Source organism: Nyctereutes procyonoides, unplaced genomic scaffold, assembly GCF_905146905.1.
Source record: "Nyctereutes procyonoides isolate TBG_1078 unplaced genomic scaffold, NYPRO_anot_genome, whole genome shotgun sequence".
NCBI classification, from domain to species: domain Eukaryota; kingdom Metazoa; phylum Chordata; class Mammalia; order Carnivora; family Canidae; genus Nyctereutes; species Nyctereutes procyonoides.
The window spans coordinates 93,540,879-93,556,184 of record NW_026575125.1 but is presented as its reverse complement, the minus strand read 5'-3'; the positions used below and the strand labels follow the sequence as shown (position 1 = coordinate 93,556,184).

Here is a 15,306-nt window from a genome sequence, read left to right as displayed (position 1 = left end):
TATTTTTAATAAATACATACACCGTTCTTTTGTCTTGTCGGAGTAGTTTAGAAGAAAATTCACTCAGGATATCAAGAAATGCCAAATTTAAAGGTGGATGGCTCTCTCCTTGTGGGTTAGGCTCTTTAAAAGCAAATTCTATGCCATCTCTGCAACAATAAAGAAACATTTAAAGGAGTACAATACAAAATTTGGTAACTTAGGCAATTTCTCTAGTTTCGTTCCACTACTAAGATGTTTCCTCTGCCATGCATTTAATCTGAGGAATAAAGAGAATAAGGAGGCTATAGTGTAAGAATGAGCAAATTTACATTTTATGTCACTGTTACTTTAAAACAAACAAACAACAAAACCCCACAAATATAGCTATCATTTACATTGATTGTGGTTTGGTTTATCTACATTCTTTCCTCAGGTCTCTTCTCCATAGAAAATAGCCCAAATTCTCTCATGTAATGATCAGTACATTTTCTGTATTTTTCAGGACATAAAGGAGACCTATCATAACATATAGAACAAACTTAAAAATAATCATTGAAAACTCTTCATAATGACCCATTTAAGAGTATGTTTTAAGAATTAAACTTTACTCACGACCTATTTTGACTATATTTACTTAATAATAAATACTTCAAATCAAGATAACACCTCAACATTATAATCATATACTCTTATCAAAAATGTAACTGTGTAAAAAACAATCCAAATTAAATTGAGGAGAAAAGAAGGCAGGCTACTACATGAAGAAGTAATATATTACCTTCTCAGGATAATCACTAATCACTACATGTGTGGTCCTTAAATACTACCTACAATTATCATCCAATGTATTATTAAAAGGCATAAAAAGGAATTTGAACTTCTACAGCAAAGTGAAAGGAGTGAGTGAATTAAAGCTGGGGAAAGCATGGGACTAACTTAAAGAGCAGAAAAATATCTGTAGGGAGACATTTAACATTTTTATAACTAAGTAAGCAAGGACTAAAAGAGACACAAATCACACAGAGAAATTTTCATAAAAGAGTTTTAGTTTTCCCAAAGGCCAGGCTCTTCATCTAGAATTAAGAAATAAAGATTACTGACCATGTATTGGATATGTTAAAACTCTAAAATATACTCATATTTGAAAGTATGATTGATCAACTAAATTACATGCCCCAAATTAAATCAGGCAATTTCCAATTTTGATAAGGCAAAGAATATATGCAGAGAGAAAGAAGGTTGCAGCTCAAAACAAAGGAAAAGGTCATGACAAAATAGAAAACAGAACCAGAAAGAGAAAAACTGAATCAAATCTCAAAAATTTCTCTACCTAGCAGTGAGATTATAATAAAAGCTGTTAAGAGAGTTTATAATACCTGATGAATATATGCTGCTTTTCTTCACATAATGTATAAAGATTCTGTATTGTTTTAATTAAAGCAAAGATTTTCTATAAAAGGAGTTTGAACCCTAACACATGTGTTAATGGAGATATCATTATTACTGGTTCTCAAAAAGACAATAAAGCATCTATTGAGTTTGGTTATTCTAAATAAGGGATAAATAAAAAAAATTTCATGACTAAAAAACAGGAGAGCTGAATAAAATATTTGGAGATTACTTGTGTAGCATAGCAATGGCCTCTCTTGTTTTCAATTGATCAAGTCCAAAAGTTAAAGCAAAACGTCGAGCAAGCTCTTTTATGCCGCTAAATGTTGAGGATGATCTATCAAAATTATAGCCGTTTTCCTGTATCATTTCATTAAAAAGCTGTTTGGAAAGAAAGAAAGCATATTAAACTTTTGTTATAATTATGGATTACTAGTATCTTTTAAGATCACATATTCTCTATTTAAAATATACTAGATGTTCCATAAATGAAGCTTTGCATTTTATTCTAAAGCATGGATTTTTTAAAAACATGATACAAATGACCAAAAATATAGTACTTCATATATTCAGACCAGAGGTAGTTACTGACATCAGAAACTCTTAAGGTTAGTTATGGCACAATCTATTCTGCTGGTGTTAACTGGATATTAAAACAGCATATAAAAATATAAAGGAAAAAAAAGAAATCCACTCAATTATTAGGCAACTATGCTATTATTTTACATTTACATGATAAATCTTCACATCAAGATCTTTCATCCTAAGTAAGCACAACAAAACAATTTTTCAACTACCAAATGGCCAAGGTTTTTAACAGATAATGGCTACTACTGATAAGAGTATCGTGCAATGAATACTCTGACCTGCTAGAAACAAACTGAGATAACCTTTCTATAGAAGAATCTGTATTGAAAGCTGTAAAATTTTGATGTCCTTTGACTAAGCAATTCTAATTACTGCCCTTTATCCAAAGGTATAATAATATTTGTACATGATACACAGGTACAAAAAATGTTTTAGTGCTATCTGTAATGGCAAGGATTACAAAAGTCCTCGGCATTAAACAAGAAGAGATCTTGGTTAATTATGGTCTCTGTATGCAAAATGCAACACTATACAGTCATTAAAAATAGGAAAGTATTTAATGGTATGAAAGTGTTATGCTTTTATTAAATAAAAAATTCAGGCTTGCAAAATAGAATGCACAATATGGTTCGGTTTTTATAAAACTTAAGATTTCATACAGGCATAAAAAGACTAAGAAGGCTATTAAAAACTAAAAATGTGGGCAGCCCCAGTGGCGCAGCGGTTTAGCGCCGCCTGCAGCCCAGGGTGTGATCTTGGAGATCCGGGATAGAGTCCCACATCGGGTTGCCTGCATGGGGCCTGCTTCTCCCTCTGCCTCTGCCTCTCTCTCGCTCTGTGTCTCTCATGAATAAAAAAATAAAATCTTTTAAAAAAACCTAAAAATGTATTTAAGTGAAAAACAAGGATAAGCTGTATTTTTTTCTAGTTTCTATATCTTCTAAAATTTCTACAGTGAATAACTATTATTTTATAGGAAAAGAAAAGTTACTTTAATGTTAACCTTTCAATACCTTTTATATTCTATTAACTTTAATAAATATCCAAATATGCAAATGGAATTAAGAAATCTAACACCTAGATTTTTTAAAAGCAAGAAACCTTATGAAATTGAGATAAGGCTGGGTTATATTCTGCATGCACTTGGTCTCCAGAAACAAAAGTATACTAAGTAAATTATTTCTATCCAATTATACCTGCCTCACCACTGTCAAAATGTAAATGAATACTGTAGTTTGGTTAAAAGATTGGTAAATGCTCACTAAAATAAGAAAATGAAAAAGTAAAATTCACTCTAAACCTACCAAAGCTAAAATTTTATTAACTATTTTTCCAGATAGATATATAGGTGAGTACAATTTTACAGGGATGCTATACTATAATCTTTTAAATTTTATTCTCAAACTATATATTATCTTCACATATTAGTGAATACAAATCTACACTAATTTTATATTTTATATGCACTATACAATATATTCACCTAATATCCTATTGATGGGCATTTGGATTATTTCTAATTTCTTGCTATTATAAACAATGTTGCCATGTGTAATTTGCAAACTTGTCCTATTATCACCTCGGATAAAATCTTAAAGTAGAATTGCTGCCACAAATGGCATATACCATTGTAAATATTGACATATATTGCCAAACTGCCTACCAGGAAGGCTGTGCCAATATATACTGCTGACAGTACCTATTTCCCCCATAGCTTAGATAGCTGTAAGTTCTGCCATCTTGCCAGTCCGAAAGCAAAAAATGATCCCACTTGCAGAGTGTCTATTAGTGAGATTGAAAATCTTGTATTTCTACTTTTATGAACTGTCTATTGCATCCTTTGCCCAGTTTTCTACTTGTTACATTGAAAACTATTAGGTGTTATTATGTTTGCCTGAAGTTGGTACTCTATATCTTACCTGTTGCAAACTGAGAATAAGGGTCTTTGCACATTGAATTTTGTCTATCTGCCTTGTTTTACTCATGGTTTCCTTGATGATATCTCCATAGTCATTATAATACTAGAAAAGAAATTTGTATAAATTAGAGCGTTATCTCTTAAAACTCCTGGACAATAAGACTAATTTTATGTTAGTCATGTGAGTATGTCACAAATATGTAATTGGCTGAAATTATGCATTCAAAGACAGAAATAATGTTACTGAAACTTTAGATAATTTTCAAGCATATTAATCCCTAACACTAGTAAATTCCAAAACAGCAGTTGAGATCCAATCACCTTATGCTCCAGACAGGTTTTAAGGAGGTGTGGGGTAAAACAATGCCTATGCACACTTTCTGAAATAGCACAAAGGATATAAACAAAGTTCTTGTGTTCTGTGAACTATCAGAACGTTGGATGTAATCAGTTACTTTTATAACTTATTCATTGTTACTGGCATGTAGGTCTCATGCAGTTTCCAACTTTATTAATTTGGGTCATAGAAACTACAGCATATTAACACTTAAAAGAAAATTCATTGTGTGTGACATTTATCTTATGCATTTAATGAACATGAAATATTTTTCTAATGTAAGACCTTGTTTCAAAATGAATATATAACTATCAAATGGTTATAACAGGATAACCATACCCTTATGACTAATAAAATTGACTTTAATCTATAATACCTGTCGAAAAAGTTTAAAATTTGCAAAACAGCTTCACAAACTTTAGTTTCCTAAAAAAATGTAAAAATGAAAAAGTAAAAATGATAATGCCAAACAACTTTAAGTTCCAAAGTAATTTACAATGGTGCTAGAATTCTATCACATAGCAAAATATTTCAAAGAGAGAATTAATTAATTTGGTTTTGACAAATTTAGTACATATTTTATTTGGTGACAGCAAAGGCTTTTAAAGTTTATATTTATAATTAGATTTTACATGAGAAAGATTAAAGAAAAACTATCTTACCATATTTTGTTATATTTCATTAGTGCAATTAATATCCTTTCTACTACCACTTAAAAATTAAGAGAATCTCACAGGTACTTATGAAAATTGTGAATAACCCACTGTGAATCAAATCAGATTATCAAACTAAAGGAACCTTAGTTATCACAGTGGAACAGATGAAGAAAGGCAGGACACAAAAAGTGTTGAATTACTCAAGGTCATGAATGCATTATAACCAAGCCAAAACTATAGCAGCTAGGTCTCCTGACTCCTAGAACAATACCCTTTTTATGCTATTATAAAGCAAAGGAGGAACACCATCCTGTTATCTTAAACTAAACCCAAAGTAATTTCTAACAGTGATAGTTAACCCAAGACAAGATGGTCCCAATATTCTAAATGAAATAGAGTCAATAAACCCAAGACTAGAAGTATGAGGTAATACTACCCAAAACATTAAATTTTAAAAGAAATTTATTTTATGCTAGAGAAGTAATTTACTATTTAAAAAATTTAATGGCAATCAAGCATAAAAGCAAGTGTTACATTCATTTTCCTTTAAGCATTATAAAAATAAGTTGCTATCCATTTTTCAACTTTACCTTCATATACTGCTTGAAGATATCTGCAGCTGTATTCATCTCCACCACAGTATATACAATTAGCTTACAAAATGCTGCAAGTAAATTTCTCCTCTTGTGCAAAGCTTCAATTTTACTGGCTTCATCCTCCTGCTGACCATCTGGGGGAAAAAAGTTACAAACATTAAGCCATCTGTATTTTACTTCAGCCATATGTATTTTTTAATTCTCACTATAAAATACCTTTATTTGGGAGAATTTGAAAAATACGGTACACGCATTTAAATAAAATCCAAATTATAATCACTCAATATCTCAGTGAATGATCAGTCCATTAATCCCAATAGACAAAATTTTTGAGAACTCAAATAGTAATCATAAGGCTGTTTACTAAACATGTAACAAGAACAAGTGGAGTGAGTTAGAGATGAATTGATGTTTAGTGAAGTCAGGCTGAGCTTGCCTAACGCATTCACCCACTTCCCTAATAGGATAGCATGCCAATGAGATCTGCATATTCAGTGTCTGTTGTTTAAGGCTCTTCACAGGAAAGGCAGCCAACCTCAGAAATTATCTTATCCCTTCCAAGGATAACCCCATTCCACCTTAACTCCAACTCTTATTAACATGTACTTATTTTATACATATGACATATTCACTAAGTTTGATCTAGGAACTATTCTTTTTAAGAAAACTTCACATATTTCTGCTCTGATACACTATGTGAGATGTTCAGATTTAGAGTTAACAAGGAAATAGACTTATTTCCAACTTTGTAGTCAAGGAAGCCAGACTATAGCCTCCAAGTCCTGCCAAAAGATTGTTTCTAACTATTTGATGTTGCAAATAAAATTGTGATGAAGCCTTTTACATAAGAACCTATGTAAAGAATTCTCCTCTGAGCAAAATTTCAAACAAAATTACTTATTAAAAACTATCTTATTTTGATTTACATTTCTTTGGTTAGCAGTAAAGTCCAAGTTTTTCCATGCATTTTTAGCTATTTATATTATCTCCTTTGAGAACTGCTAGGTGTTATTTCCTGTCAGGTCGTCAATAGAAGATTCCCAATATCAAAAAAATTATTTGTGTAAAGTAAGAATGTTCTTTAAAACAAATGTTTATCATTTGGTCTCAATGCTGATATATAACTGATGTCTGTAAACATACCAGTAAATTAGGAGTTGAAATTCTCTCTAAAAGACTGAAAATAGGCACATTTCACCTAGGCACAGATACAATGGGTTCCCTACATAAGGGTAATCTGCCTCATTCTAATAAAACCTCTAAAAAGGAGAAAATAAAAATATAAAACAAACGTTTACTCTACCCTATCTCTAATGATCCTCAAAAACTGCTAGTAAGTTAAAGCGAAATTTTGAGAATGGTAGTTTAAGACAGACCATCAGAAAAAGTTTTATTATCGCAAGTGCATATTTCAAAATTCCAAAGCCATTTGCTTAGAAAACTAAAATGTTTTGTTTACTCTTTTGAAAGATTACAGTGAATGTGTATGCTTTTTCTAAATGTCTCCATGATTATAATGGATTTCTATACAATACTGCTTCCAATCACTGTTCAATACTACTCTTAGGAAGTACTCTTATATAGATGTTTTCCCACTACAGACTAAATCACCCAGAGAGTTTTTGACCTCTGATTTTGGGAAGTTTTCACCTTGTTTTTCTAAGGTGTGTGTGTGGGAGGGAGGGGGTAATCTTTACAACCCAACATAGGGCTTGAATTCCTGACCCTGAAATCAAGTCACATGTTCTTCTGACTGAACCAGTAAGAAGCCTTGAGTTTTTTTTTTACCTCTTTGTCCAAAACTAGCCACCTTTTCTTTTTGTGGGGATTAAAGAATGTTAGAAAAGTATCTAACACACTAGGCCTTTCATAGATATCAAGTGCCATTATTATTCTGTATTGCCAGTGCCTCTATTTTTTTTTAAAGATTTTATTTATTCATGAGAGACACAGAGAGAGAGAGAGAGAGTTAGAGACACAGGCAGAGGGAGAAGCAGGCTCCATGCAGGGAGCCCAATGTGGGACTCGATCCTGGGTCTCCAGGATCAGGCCCTGGGCTGAAGGCAGCGCTAAACTGCTGAGCCACCCAGGCTGCCTGTGCCAGGGCCTCTAGAAGCATTCTCTTTTACTATCTCCTTCTCACCTAATGTGGGCCAACAAACCAAATAACCATGGTTCTACAACACCAGGGGTTAGAGGAGAAAGAAAAGCAATTGAATCTCATGCTGCTGGTGGGAGAATAAAACAATACAACCGTTTTTGGAGAACATTACTATAACATATGGTCAATTTTAAGATGCACGTAGACTATATAATCTGACAATTCCACTCTTAAGTAGGCACTAGAAAAGCATTTGCACACGTGCTCAAGGAGGTAAGTATAAGAACATTCCTTGTAACACTATTTATAATAGGGAAAACACTAAAAACAAATGTTCATCAATATAAAAAATGATAAAGTAGGGGTGCTCGGATGGTTCAGTCAGTTAAACGTCCAACTCTTGGTTTTGGCTCAGGTCATGGTCTCATGGTCATGGGACTGAGCCCTGCATTGGGCTCAGTGCTCAGTGCACAGTCAGCTTCAAATTCTTTCACTCTCCCCCTCTACCTCTTCCCGCTTGCACACTCTCTAAAATGAATAAATAAAATTTTTTAAAGAAAGGATAAAGTAGGGTTAATTCATATTATATAATATTCAGTCAAGATGAATAAGCTATAACCATATGTCAACACTGAAAAATTTCAAAAATGTTAATGCAAAAAAGCAAGATGCAAAATAAAATGTTCAACATAATACCATTTATATGGAAGCTAGCACAGAAAATAAATGATACATTGTTAACAGATAAACTCCTGGTATAACAAAATTTTTTTTCTTTTTTTTGGTATAACAAAATTAAAATGCAAAGGCATGATAGCAACAAATTCAGGATAGCAGTTATCTCCAGGGAAAAAGAATAATTAGGATTGGGCAGGGATATAAATGAGGGCTTCTTTTGTATCTATACTTTATTCCCTTAAAAAAAAATCAGTAATGAACAGCAAAATTTGACAAATGCTGGTGGTAGGTATGGACAAGTATGTCATATTTTACATTTTCCCCCCAATACTGGAATACATTTCATTTTTAAAGTATAAATGGGGGAGGGGGGAATCTAAGGAGGTGAGGCTGAGCATAATTTCAAAAAGCTCCTAGAAAATTTAGAAGTATTGGCAAGCTTATTCTCATTCTAGTGCCATGGTATAAATGAAGCAGAGAGGCAGTCCCTCAATCTACAACAAAAGGGTTATGAACCAAAACTGATTTTGTATCAATTTTTAGAATACAACTATGCTTTCCCATAGAAGTTTTAAAACCTCCTACTCATGTTTTAGAATCCAACTCAGGGGGATCCCTGGGTGGCACAGCGGTTTGGCGCCTGCCTTTGGCCCAGGGCGCGATCCTGGAGACCCGGGATCAAATCCCACGTCAGGCTCCCGGTGCATGGAGCCTGCTTCTCCCTCTGCCTGTGTCTCTGCCTCTCTCTCTCTCTCTCTGTGACTATCATAAATAAATAAATAAATAACTTTAAAAAAAAGCATTTTAAAAAAGAATCCAACTCAGATGTTAGCTTATTTCAATGGTGTTTTGACTCCCAGACTGCTTAAAACTTCCTCTACATGCCCACAACAATGTGTACATGCTTCTATTATCAAATCGCATTATTTTTAGATGTCTTTTCCACTTGAATTCTTTTAAAAAAAAAATATTTATTTAATTGACAGAGCGCAAAGCAGGAGGAACAGCAGAAGGAGAAAGAAAAAGAGGCTCCCCACTGAGAAGGGAGCCCAATGTGGAGCTCAATACCAGGATAATCCCAGAATCCCAGGACATTGGGATCATGACCTGAGCCCAAGGCAGATGCTTAACTGAGTGAGCCACCCAGGCGCCCATTGAATTGAATTTTTAAAGGAAAAGCTCTTGTCTCATTTTTGGATACCCTTTGCACCCCATATACTGCCTGCTGACCAATAAATGTCAAATAAACGTTAAAAATAAAAGTGTAGGGCAGCCCAGGTGGTTCAGTGGTTTAGCACCACCTTCAGCCCATGGCATGATCCTGGAGACCCGGGATCAAGTCCCACATCAGGCTCCTTGCTTGGAGCCGGCTTCTCCCTCTGCCTGTGTCTCTGCCTCTCTCCCTCTCTATGTCTCTCATGAATAAATAAATAAAATCTTTAAAAATAAGTAAGTAAATAAATACATAGCGTAAGTAAACTATCAATTCAAAGATAAAAAATCTTAAGTACATAAACTTTATTACATGGATTTTTGACAACTGTTTTTTGCTACTCTAGATTTCTCAATTCTCTTCTAAGTTTTAAATACTTGATAACAAAGTTCTTTACTGAAAATAAGCTACAAGCCAGGTCTAGAATTACATGTACTTAGAATCTAATTTACAGTGATGTGTCAGTATATGTATGGAGATTCACATATATTGATATTATATTGTCCTTCAAGTATAACTCCAAATTAAAACAAAACCCAGAAAGAAGGTACCCAATACTGTTTTTTCATGACCTCTTGCTCAAGTAAGTCATCTTGTATGTAGTTAGGGTAGAAAGAGTAACTTAACACTAGGCAAGGTTGGTACAATTATTTTCCTGTGAACATTCTGTACTGCCCCAGACATTTACAGAACAATTTCAAACATCTTTTAACATTGAGAAATTTCAGAGTTTAATACCACCTCAAAATATGAAAACGTGTTATAAATGTATACAACATTAATGTCACTTAAATAAATACTTTATTCTGCTCAAACTACCTGAAAACTGGTATTAGCAATGACCCAGGGGAAAAGAGAGTAAATTTTATTGAGTACGTACCAGGCACTATGCAAGTCACATTCCTCAATGTGTTTTTACAGTATTACAAAAAATTAATACAAATGTGCTGGAACATGGATCTTTGTTTTTTATGTTTTCAGAATAAAATATCAAATAGTATTGTAACACTTTACATCACTGTTACTTAAATTTATGGTGGATGCAAAGACTTAACAAAAAGATGCCAATAAAATTACCTGCACTGTTATTATCATCATCCTGTTCAATGAAGACATGATCCAGAATAAAGCTGAGCAACTCAGACTGCAATGAAGAATCAGGGGTGTAAACTAATGGTTCTAACATGTCACGCCCTCCTGACATAATTTGATGGCTGAAGATCATCAGAATATCACAGAGAATAGTGAAAGCCTATTAAAAAAAACAGTACAGCATGTTATAATCCAAGGTTTCTCACCAACTGTTACAAGTAACATATATTTACACAGAAAGAGAATCCAACTCTTTTTTTAATTTAATTTTATTTTTTTTAATAAATTAATTTTTATTGGTGTTCGATTTACCAACATACAGAATAACACCCAGTGCTCATCCCGTCAAGTGTCTCCTTCAGTGCCCATCACCCATTCACCCGAGAATCCAACTCTTAAGAAAAATCAGTGTGTAGTATTTTCCTAAGTTTTTAAGGCTGAGGAAGGTAATTTTAGTAATAATGATTACTAGTAGATATAATCATGCTTCACTAACTACAAGATAATTCCACAAATATTATTTTCAGCAACTTTAAGTGACTTGTACAGTATGTTAATACTATCAGAAGATGCTGTCAGGACTCAGCCCTAAGTTTTCTGAATCCAAATCCCACTCTACACTGTTTGACAATGTCTCGTGGTATACATTCCTAAATATAAAATAACATATAAACCTGGTCCCATTTGTTTTCTCTATGGAAGATAAAAACTTCTACAAAGGAGATCAATTATCTCCTAGAAGAGGGATCACAAAGTCCTTGATACATTTTAAGCACTCTCATTCAATTTGTGTGGTGATTAAGTACAAACACAATGAATTATGTGCCTGCTTATTATTCATCAGACAAATCTGATAATATCATAATAAAGTCAAAGTTAGATCTTAGGGAGCTTTATAAAAACTGTCAGGAGTTTGTAAATGGAGTCAAACACTGGTAAAAATATACAGAAGAAAACTGGAAATTTAAATTATCTGTTGGGAAAAGGTAACAGAAATAGAATTTGGGGGTCACAAAGTTAATAGCAAATTACACTTAAAGGAAGACTACTGTTAGAGCACAAAGCATATCTCAATGAGGTCTTTACCTTTTTGGAACTAACCACATGTAACTTTTTTCTCTTTACTTTATGCCTTTAATTCTTCTTTCAGGCTTTCCTCATTTTACTACTACAGTAGTCATTTATACCCATCAGGATATCTGAGTTTACAAAAAATTGTGCAACATACACAGTAAGAAAACAAAAGGGATAATAAGCACGGTGATATTTACTAACAAGGTGAACTGGCAGGTCAAGTGAACTGACCAGGACATATTTCTGGAAGTTAGGAAGACTGACATACAAGATAGTTCATGACCAAATAATTGCCAAGGCCTGAACAACAGATTATATAGGAGGTTACGTTAAGATAACCCATAAGGAATTGTGTTAACACCGTAAGAATTTGGGAATATTAAGTTGAGTATCTTGGTGGCATATGAAAACATAAACAAATATTTCATGCTACTAACTTTGGATTTATGTATACCTCATTAAAATCCTATCCTGAGTTTAACTCTAAATTCAATTTACCACCTACAGAAACTTTTGTTCCTTTCGTGTGAATTGTACAAAAATTAAATTTCCAAACCCTTTATTGCTATAATTCAAAACTACATACTTAAAACTGCAGAATTCAGCAATGTAATAATTATAGAAATAAACTTCATACTTTCGCAAGAAAAATGTCTAAGTCAATAACTGTATCTTGCCCATTTATTAACTTCTAATTTATTTATGCCCAAGCATATATGTATAGGAGGGACAAAAGGGAGTTGGAAGAAGAAAAATAAATTAATGGCTGGATATTGAATGTGAAATTTTAAACTATAAAACTCCAAATGTATTTCACTAAAATTAGTTTCGATATTTTAAAATAAAATGAAGACAAGTGGCAATCACAAAGGTTGAACGACTTTACTGATCTCTTTATACTTGGATGACTATACCTGAACTACTTTCACAGCCTTTAAGAAGTAAATACACCCTTATTTAAATAGTATCTCCCCAAAATAAAAAATAAACAGTACCCAACATAACACAAATTGCTGAAAATAGCACATGTGATGACGGATGGGGCTCTATCCCAATATGCAAAGGTTAAGGAGAATAAAATGGACAAAAAACCTTGAAATCACCAAAACCATTTTGTATCATTATTAATTTCTTATGATTATAAAACTGCCTTCTCCACAGAAGCACTTAAAAAAGCATATGTCCAAAAAAAAAAAAAAAAGCATATGTCCAAAAAAGCTTAGGAATTAAAACTAAATAGACTCTCAGTCCCAGGATCAAAATTCATTTTACAGATGCAAAAACCACTGATGGTAGCAGTTAACAATGTTATTTCCAGAATCAGGAGGTTAACAGTAATGGCATGAGGGCATATGAACTGGGAAGGTAACACTTTGAAAGCAGGGAAATGATTAAAATTTTTATCTCAAAGTCCACAAAAGAAAAAATCTACACAATCAGAATGGGCAGGAATGTCAGAATCTATCTGATATTATCAGAGATGACAAAACCATATATATAGACCAGTTTCCCTCCCTGAAGGCATACTTGCACTTGTTAATTTCCAAGAATAATTTACATAATTTCATACATCTAATTTGTATATATGTTTGTCAAGTGAGTCATAAAGAAATAACAACAGAGAATAACCACAATGAGGGCAATCTATAATACTATTTATAAACTCCATACGAAATTAATCTATTTTTTGAGCTTTGTCTAATACACATGGACAGTGTTTCTACTTTGCTCAATCTCAGTATTACTTAAATTTTCTGTATTAGTTTAGATATTTATTAAAGATTGCTTATAAAAGATGGCTATCTAGGGTCATTACTAACCTGTTCCTTAACAGTAGTATTCACATTGGTCAGGTAATGCTGACATATCTGACAGAATACCCTCATCTGTTTCTTTAAACGCAGCAAGTCCTCCTTGAAAAATATAACAAGAACAATTGTATAAAAACCTCATTTAGTACTTAAGATACTTAAAATTACATAAAATATCATATATTTAACTTTACTCTGCTTCTACATTAGACTTAAATTCTTCTTTATTACTTATCAGAAAGGAAAAACAACAAATTAGCATTTTTCTTAAAAATTGCAACAGACTGTAGCCTTAAAAATACCAGGTATATTAATGGATAATATCCTAAGTGGTCTGGGTCCTTTAGAATAAGAAACCCTATATGATTGTATATGGCTATCTTTAACAGATCTACTAGCTCAGAATGCTTAAAGAGTAAAGATTAATGCTCCATCCTCATTTTGTAATGTGAAGGGTAGCCAATTGATGAACAGAAGAAATTAATTAATAAAAGAGACAGCATCTTTCATTTCTTAAAGAATACCAGTTGTACTTTTTAAAAATAGAGATGGACAAAAATCAGTTTGGTGGTACTACTCGCAGTTAAAAATTTTAATGTCTTGTAAACTTATATTAAAAAGATAAATCTTTTCCTAAAAATAAGTTTAACTTGATTTATTTGGTAAAGAAAACAAACAAGCTTGAGAATAATTTTGTATTTAGTGACATTTTTACCCCTTTCCCTCTACTCAACATTTAATCTTTTTTCCTATTTTAATTAATTCAGTGCTTCTGACTTAGATGAGCAATCATATATGCTAATATGGTTGTTGTTCCTACTATAAGCTTGATATTGAGTTAAATAAATTTCTTGGGTGTTTGAAAGGAAAAAAAACACTAACAACTATACTGAATTACTTTTTCAAGGGAAAATACCCATTTGTGGATATAATGGTATCTTCCACTTTAAAAGCTCAGGGAAATTCTAAGCATGTAAAATTATTCTGTGATTTTTACACAAAAGAAAATTTATCAAAACAATTGTTTTTGAGGAAAAAAGCTATGAACTAATTCTCTATTTCCTAGATATTGCATAATATTTACAAAAATGTACCCAAATAATACTTAAGGCTACATCTACTACAAATACAATGCTTAAGTTTCCAGTTTCCAAATGAAAAAGGCAAGGGACACGTGGGTGGCTCAGTTACAAATGAAAAGGGCAGTACTGTTTAGTTCAATTACTAAACACATTAAGACTACCATTATGGACAAAATTCTGAAAATTCTATTACCTAAGAGCTGGCATATTATATTTAACTAGAAAATGATTTACAGTTAATCTGGAACATCAATAGAAAGATCCTGGGTATGAAAACTGATTCTAAAACAATACTGGGCATATGCAGATCTAGAGGTAGCTGTCTTGTTATCATCCATTTATATAATCCAATAGCTATATACTTATTTTTTTAAGATTTTATTTATTCATGAGAGACAGAGAAAGAGGCAGAGACACAGGCTCCCCGAAGGGAGCCCAATGCGGACTCGATCCTAATACCCCGGGATCACGTCCTGAGACAACGGCAGACGCTCAACCATTGAGCCACCCAGGCATCCCTGTATGCTCGTTTCAAAAGCCCTTCATCATAATTTACAAAATCTATATTTCTATTATGTTCTCAATACTTTTCAGTATATGGAAATACATTAATTTGCCACCTTAAAATGTGAAATTTTTTAAATTTAAAATGATACCTTGAAATATACATTAATGTTCTTTCATTGAATATACATCAAACTACAAACAAAACTTTCTAATGGTACACATGTCTAAATGGTAATTTAGAAATAAGCAAGACTTTACTGAAATAATCGATCTTATTAAGAG

General features: G+C 32.7%; 1 protein-coding gene across 7 annotated transcripts in view; it reads right to left on the bottom strand.

The window, feature by feature from the left end:
- The window catches only part of STAG2 (stromal antigen 2), a 135,185-nt gene that overhangs the window by 18,641 nt on the left and 101,238 nt on the right, over nt 1–15,306 (bottom strand). For all 7 annotated transcript variants that reach the window (XM_055337790.1, XM_055337794.1, XM_055337791.1 and 4 more), the window contains 6 exons: nt 13,445–13,537; nt 10,536–10,710; nt 5,461–5,600; nt 3,879–3,980; nt 1,604–1,752; nt 21–149 (listed from right to left, as the gene is read on the bottom strand). In XM_055337790.1, coding sequence (XP_055193765.1) covers nt 21–149; nt 1,604–1,752; nt 3,879–3,980; nt 5,461–5,600; nt 10,536–10,710; nt 13,445–13,537 — 788 coding nt within the window. The remainder of the gene's footprint in view (nt 1–20; nt 150–1,603; nt 1,753–3,878; nt 3,981–5,460; nt 5,601–10,535; nt 10,711–13,444; nt 13,538–15,306) is intronic.